The 7,886-nt window shown below is 41.5% G+C and overlaps 1 protein-coding gene across 2 annotated transcripts in view; it reads right to left on the reverse strand.

The window, feature by feature from the left end:
• Window positions 1-1,614: 1,614 nt before the first annotated feature.
• Window positions 1,615-7,886, reverse strand: part of RBM43 (RNA binding motif protein 43) — a 21,122-nt gene continuing 14,850 nt past the window's right edge. The window contains exons 3-5 of one of the 2 annotated variants that reach the window (XR_003676508.2): window positions 5,966-6,054; window positions 4,065-5,171; window positions 1,615-2,988 (exon numbers count right to left, since the gene is read on the reverse strand). Coding sequence is in view for 1 of the 2 variants with exons in the window: in XM_028477770.2 (XP_028333571.1) it covers window positions 4,443-5,171; window positions 5,966-6,054 (818 nt within the window). In the remaining variant the exon portion in view is untranslated. Of the gene's footprint in view, window positions 5,172-5,965; window positions 6,055-7,886 lie in introns of both variants that reach the window. The other variant, XM_028477770.2, reaches the window with a different exon arrangement.

The following is a 7,886-nucleotide window of genomic DNA, read 5'->3' on the forward strand; positions in this document are numbered from 1 at the left end:
GATTACTTGCCCATAGATAACAGCCAGCCCTAAACCCTCAACCTACTTGCTATATAAAATGCATTTCCCGAATTGCAATTTCTCTCGGTTATTCCTGTAAAAATTCAGTTTCTGGTGATGTGAGCTTGCCTCAGTTTACCTCTTTATTTAGGATGACACACTGAAATGACAGACCACTTGGGACAACTTGTTAACCAGGATAAATTCCTCTGGCAAACTGGGCGGGCTTACCAGTTGTCTTTCCTTCAAGTCTGACCCTCCTGGCATTTTAGAGTCAGAGACAGAGAGGACCCCAGAAAAAGAAGAAAGGCCTTCTCACTGTGGAAAAAAAATTAAGGATTGGAGTCATTCATTTAAATATTTTAAGAGTCTAATCTTATACCCCGATGTGATGAAACAGAATAGATCAGTTAAAAGGGTTTAAAGCAGTTTTCCAGGTGTAGTGGTTGATGACATACAACTAACTGCAGGTGTACACTCCAGTACTCTCTCTCCCAGTGCCCCCAACCCCTGCCCACACCCACATCTCCCACACCTCCACCCCCCCCTCCACCCCCACCCTTGCAAAAAAATCAAGGGGGAAATTTGAAAACTACAGGAATCTATTAGCTGGTCCAGGCTCCTGGAGGCTAAAAGCTACTGAAAGTCTCGTCCCTTAACATAATAAAGCCAGAGCTCAGCCCTCTAAGTGGGTGAGAGCGCAGGCTCAGCGGCCATGGCTCACGGGCCCAGCCGCTCCGCGGCATGTGGGATCCTCCCGGACCGGGGCACGAACCCGTGTCCCCTGCATCGGCAGGCGGACTCTCAACCACTGCGCCACCAGGGAAGCCCTATAGCTACTATTCTTGAACATCTGTTGTGTAACATGTTTTCTAAAACTCACAAGAACCCTGCAAAATAGGTATTATTTTCAGGTTACAGCTGAGAACACTGAAGCTAGAGGAGTGAGGAACTTTCTCAGAATCCCTCAGTTTGGAAGAGGTAAAAGATGGGAGAGAAGGGGTGAGTGGAGAATATGGAAGAGGGCCCACAAGAGGTTCCTAGGCCAGTATTTATAGCAGGAAATGATCCTAGAGTAACGAAATATTGGCAGGATAGTTACATTCCTTAAGTTACTATCTTTGGGAAACTCCATACATTGTTGCTAACATGGTTTATATGGAGAAATTCACAAGGCAAGCACTATTGTAATGGCTTGTTTGCCTGCCTTCTCTGCCAGACTAGGCAGTAACTTCTAAGGAGTCACTGAACATTTCTGTCTCACGTCCCACTGTTGTCTCCAGAACCCAGAGGATGAGCTCAACAAAAATCCCTGAATGAGTTTCATACTCAAAATGCCTCTCCTTTCTCCCACTCTTCTTTTTTATCATAAGCTGAAACTCCCACATCTTCTCTTTTAACTTGAGAATGGCTTTCTTAACCATCTGCAACCTCTTTGAAAAGTACCAACTTATTATCAAGTTAAATGATAAGTTTTTCTCCCAATGGCAGACACACAACAGGGTTTAGGCTAGAACAGGATAGAATTCACCTCATCTTCCTGAGCATCAGTAACCTTCAAAAATAAATTGTAATAAAAATCATTACTACCATTTTGAAAATTAAAATGTCAGTTTTTATTAAGGATAGAAATTGGTTACACGACTAGCATACTATAAGGACAGTGCTGTTAAATGAACTCTAAAATGGACAGCAATATGTAAAACACCTGAAATACATAATCTTCTCAAGCAGAAGATGCTATATTCATACCCATAAACTAATTAGCATTCAGTGTCTATCCAGTCAAGGAATGAGCCTCACTATTCTGATCCAGCTCTTTGTTGAAAGATTATTTTTTTAATAGGATTTTTTTTTCCTTTATTTATTTATTTATTTATTTTTGCCTGTGTTGGGTCTTCATTGCTGTGCGCGGGCTTTCTCTAGTTGCGGTGAGCAGGGGCTACTCTTTGTTGCAGTGTGAGGGCTTCTCATTGCGGTGGCTTCTCTTGTTGCGGAGCACGGGCTCTAGGCACGCGGGCTTCAATAGCTGTGGCACGTGAGCTCTAGAGCGCAGGCTCAGTAGTTGTGGCGCACGGGCTTAGTTGCTGCGCAGCATGTCGGATCTTCCCGACCAGAGGTCGAACCCGTGTCCCCGGCATTGGCAGATGGATTCTTAACCACTGCACCACCAAGGAAGTCCCTGAAAGACTATTCTATTGGTATTAAATTTGTGGTAATAATGAAAGCCTTGGTAGGTATCAAATATAACTGCCAGTTATCAATTTATTGACTCAGCTTTAAATTCATCCTGTATGCCTACTCAGGAAAAACAAATTTGGGCCCTTTATCCTTCCTTTGTAGCTGGCAAGACATTGAGCTTTCTCAGTAGAGGGCGCTGGAGAGGCACTGCAGGAGGAAAGAGGCTTGTTCCTCCTTCAGTGTGTTCAATTGGCAGGCTCCTCAAAATCCAGGTCCCCGGCAGAGGAAGGTTCCCCCATACGCAGCTTCTTCAGCGCACGCAGCTTCTCCAGCATTAGGCTCGCGCACCATGGGCAGCTGCTCCAATGTCCAATGCCCACACCCAAGGCCTCCCCAGCACTGAGCGTCCGTAGTACCAAATGGCCAGCAGCCATTTGGCCAGCAGTACCAATGGCCAGCAGGCATGTTGTAATGGAGGGTCGCTGGAGAAACACCTTCTAAACAGATTCCTCCAGTACCCTAGAGGATGGATTTCCAGCAAGATTCCCTGGCACAAACCCTACGGCAAAGTCTGGATCTAAGTTCGGGGCTGTAGGGTGGGCAGGGGAGGTATTCCCTGGGTGCTCTGTCTAAACTACTCCTTATATCTGTTACTCCTATATCTGGTAGCGTTTTCTCTGTTTCTCACGAGCCAATCCCTCATTATTCCAATCCCATCACAGTTAACAATTCTTTATATTAAACTTTCCCTGTTCAAATTACTGTGTGCCTTCTCTCTCCCGACTGGACCCAGACTGAGACAAACCCCTAGAAGGAAAATGAAAGTCAAACACCTTTTTCAAGATACCTTATTGGACACTTCATATAAAGAGAATTTTCCCATGCAAAAAGTTAAGTCATACAGAAATGAAATAACATATTTAAAGAAATAGAAATCATTTACATATTTGGGATTTAGGTAGCTAAGAAAAATGAAAGCATATAGATTTTTCTTATGCTTTTCTACTGATATAAACAGCTCAAATCATCATAACCATGTTTGTTTACTTTGAGATGAGCAAGATGTATCATTTTATTATCCCGGGAGGGTCTCTGCAGTGCCCCCAGTACTTAAAATTGGCTTAACGCTAAGTTAAATGCAGGTCAGACACAGAAAACCAAATGACTTACAAGCTCTGGCTACCCTTCAGTAAAGAATTTTCAAATCCTTCTGTCATCTTTAAGGAAACATTTCTCAATTGTTTAAGTAGAATTGTGAGAGACTACAAAAGGGAGAAGCACCGTTCGCTAATCAGAGCCATGGGCAAGTTACATTACATCACTAGGCACCAGTTTCCTCATGGGTGAAAGGGGGATAAAGATAGCACCTACCTCACAGGGCTGCTGTCAGGACTGAATGAGTAAAGATATGTAATGCACTTAAAATTATGCCTAGCAAGTAAGTGTTTGCTATTATTATCATCCATGATCTTATTCCTGAAATGCTATTAATTTTACAATACAATTATAAAATAGACACTATACTCCCTTCTTAATTCCAACAGGAGAACCAACATTTTATGTAAGCACTTAGGCTAAGTAAGCAGCAGTAAAAATGTTCTGTACGTCCAATAGCCTTATACTAATATGGGATTTGGTCAAGTAATGACTACCTGCATCAGAAATACCATCTAAGTAGCTTCTCAAGTGAGTTTTGCTAGGATTCTAATTCTATTTGGAGTAAATGCAAATTTTATAAATGTTAAGAAATTGCCAGTGGCATAACAATCATCCAAACTTCTTATATGTTAGAATGAAGGCTACCTCTTTTTTCTAAGAATTCGGGGTTGCAGAGAAATTGAAGTTTCTTTAAATTTAGTTTTATAATTTTTGCAGTTTTATACCTTAGATATTATCTTTGGGTTTAACTCCTGCTGATGGCAGGTAGATAACTTCAGACAAGTGTTTTCACCTCTTCAAATCCTAGTTTCTTCCCCTACAACATGAGGATGGAAATGCCTGTGATGAAAGATGGTCACAAGAATTAAATGAGATAGGGAATTCCCTAGCATCCAGTGGTTAGGACTCCACGCTTCCACGGCAGGGGGCCCAGGTTTGATCCCTGGTTGGGAAACTAAGATCCCGCAAGCTGTGCGGTGCAGCCAAAAAAAAAAAAAGAATTAAATGAGATAATGTCTGTAAAGCTGGGATCACTCATGACATCACCACTGCTCAGTAAGGGAAGGCAGCAGCCATTCTTGTTACTATTGCTGAGGATTTTACTACCTAACTTTCTGCCTTATTAATTTCATGACCTCTTTTTTAAACAAGTACGTGTCAGAAGAAGATCCTATAATGTCAATGTGCGTATAATAAAAATTAACCAGAACCTGAAGGTACCTTGAACTTAGTTGCTCACATGCCAGCTTAATATTTCTTTTCTCTCTATTTTCCTTTCCTTCCAAAATAAATGTCTCCTTTCTAAGCTCGAAGTGAAGAGCATGTGAATACTTCTCAATGAGCTCTTTTACCTGTTTTTCATTGTTTGGCTGAGAACCACCTTGAGCATTCCTTATACAAAGTGTGGTAATTTCACCATCCACTGTCTCTTGACATAGTGCATGAAATTTTTTCAGTGTGCTTTCATAAAATCTGCTCCTCTTTTTCAGGTAAAGGAAAATATCTGTGTCGAGAACAAGCCTTTCTCCTCTCATAGTCTCAGGTGTTGAGGACCTGGGTGGCTTTAAAGAGTGACTACTTTTCCATGTACTCCCTCTGGGGCTCTGTCTATTCCTGTTTTTTTCTAAAAGAGAACTTGCTTTTAATAGCAAAGATTCTTTGAGCTTCTTGATAGCCAGAAATGATCCTTGAACGGAGATTCTTCCATTGGCTTCCAAAGGACTGAAGCATAAAGCTGGGATTTCCCTTTTCAGGTCCATTACCAGACTTCTCAGACCAATTTGACTCCGAAAAACAGAAAGATCAAGAACAGCATTTACAGAGCTGAAGACCTAAAATTAAACAGAGAAATTAAAACAGCACCACCTAGTGGAGCAGACTACATAAACACATTCTTTTCCTGCCACTTTCTCGGTCTCCCCGGCAGTAGCCCCTAAACCAGGCCTCACCCGCCTAGCACAGCTGGCTTCTTGCGCCATAGCTGCCCATCACACGGATGCCACAACCCTATCAAGGCCACAGTGTTCGATTTGGGATTCACATTTCTCACTGGATTACCCTACATAGAGGTGGTCAAATATTTTTTCAGAGGCAGAATGCTTTTTTGAAACAAAGTCTTAAGCAGAACCCAGAGAAATACACTGTTCTGGTTCTGCTCTGTCGATAGGGGTCCCCAGAGAGAGCCCTCCAAGTTAGAAGTTCCTCAGATGGCTGCACAGAACCCTAGGTTTCTTACAAAATAAAGTTTTAAACCAATGCTTTAAATTTTACTTTTTCCTCTTACTTCCACCTTTACTGTCTCTTCAAAGCTCCTTTTTAATGTTCATCCTAATTGTTTTTTCCCCCACAAAAGAAGTCTTTAGGTAGATGCCTGACATCATCCATGACAGCATAAAAGCTCACTGTCACTTTAAAAGCATTAAGAGGGTCATAGAGAAACATAAAAATGACCAAGCAATAACCAAAAAATTTCAAGACACAGGTTTGACCTTTAACACCGACTCAGGTTAACAAGAGTTTGCACTTTCTTTTCTAGAAGTCATGGGATGAGGGTGCTTTGTGCCTCCTACGAAGAGGAGATACTCTGCAGAAGAAATGGGATCCAGATACTCAGCATTACACTTACCTTTTCACTAAAATGGGAGACGGTGAGTTGAGCGGGTCTGACCATCTCTGCTAGATAGTGTTTCTTTTTTCTGATGACATTCTCTGCAACTAAGTGGAAAAAGGGCCACCAGAAGTGTTTGTGGCACAAAACACTAACAATTATTTTAATTAATAATAATAGAGATGTTCAATTCTTTTAAAATACCTAAGATTTTTTCTGTGTTTCCTCTAAATTCAGCATTTACATAGTTCTTCCTTCTACTTTAACACATTAAAATTTATACATATATATGTATACATACATACGTAAAGCACTTGTATGTTTTGTATGTTATATATAATACATAACAAACACCTAAAAGTAAATCCCCCACCACTCTGTTAATTACGGTCATGAGGAGACTTCACCTTTCTGAATCCAGGATATCACACTGTCCTGGTTTGTTTTCCTCTAATTCACTGGCCGACCTGCTCAGTCTCCTTCGCTAATTATCCTTCTCTCCCCATTCTCTAGGCTTTGGCATGCCCCCTCCCACCCCCCTGCCCCGCCACCTCAGGCCTCACACCTCTTTGCTAACCTTACACCCACCCCCTGGGTGATGTCAACAATTTCCACAGCTTTAGACATCATCTCTCTATGTATCACCTCGAAAATCCTCTCTTCAACATTTACCTTTCTCCCTTCTGCCTGTGGAAATCTCTACTTCATTAACTGAATAGATGTCTCAATGACCAAAATTCAACTCTTAATAACTGGCTCCCTTCCAAAAGTACTCTTCCTCCCGTGTTCAGCATCTCAGAAAATGACACTTAGTCCATCTACAAATTCTGAACACCCACCAGTTCTCAATCACCTGCCCTGCTACCACCCTAGTCAAAACCAGCACCGACTAGTAGCTCTTATTCTCCACATGGCTGCCAGATGGATCATGTTAAAAAAGGCCATCACATTCTGTCAGTCCTCTGCTTAAAACCCTCCAATGGCTTCCCATGTCACCTAGAATAAAATCCAGACACCTTGCTTTGACCCATGTGCTCCTAAACATAACCTGGTCCCAGCTGCCCATCTAACCACATCTCCTATTCTCTCCTCCTTCTCATTCCACTCGCCACACGAACCTCCCCACTGCTCTTCAAAATGCCCAGCAGGCTGCCCCGCAGAGAATGTTTCCCAGTCCTACCCTGTGCCTAGAATTTTCTTCCCCCTTATCTGCATGAGTCATTCCCTTACTTCATTCAAGTCTCTGTTCAAATGTCACCTAAACAGAGTATTTTCCTACCCACTCTATCTAAAGGAGCACTATCCATCACACTCTATCCCTTTATTCTTCTTTATATTTTTTACAGCACCATATTATATATTAATATGTATAAATATATAAGTATATATAAATATACAAATAAATAAAGCACACAACAATTATATATTCATTTATTGGCTTGTTTATTATCTCTCCACAGATGTATGCTTCATGAAAAAAAACCTTTTTGCCTATTTCATTCATTGCTGTATAACCTCAAGTACTAGAATGGTGCCTGAAAAGTAATAGGCACTCAATAAATACTTGGGAATAAATGAAAGAATAAGCCCTCTTTCTCTCTCTGAGTTAACCAATGCAATACACAAAATTAATAATTTCCCTTAATAATATAAAATTATCAACTTCTACATTCCCCTTAGAGAAATAATAAGGAGCCCTTCCCGCCATCCCTTCCCTGAACATCCCCATTGAGAAGGAATGACATAACTAATGGTGAGAGATAAAGGTACTGATAACCCACAGTCTTTTGGATCTCTCTCTGGACCCTATCTTCCCTCAAGCAGAGCAAGGTCTCTTCTGCTCCTACTACTCTTTTTTTTTTTTTTTTTTTTTTTTTGCGGTACACGGGCCTCTCACTGTGTGGCCTCTCCCATTGCGAAGCACAGGCTCCCGACGAGA

Source organism: Physeter macrocephalus, chromosome 2 (assembly GCF_002837175.3).
Source record: "Physeter macrocephalus isolate SW-GA chromosome 2, ASM283717v5, whole genome shotgun sequence".
Lineage (NCBI taxonomy): Eukaryota > Metazoa > Chordata > Mammalia > Artiodactyla > Physeteridae > Physeter > Physeter macrocephalus.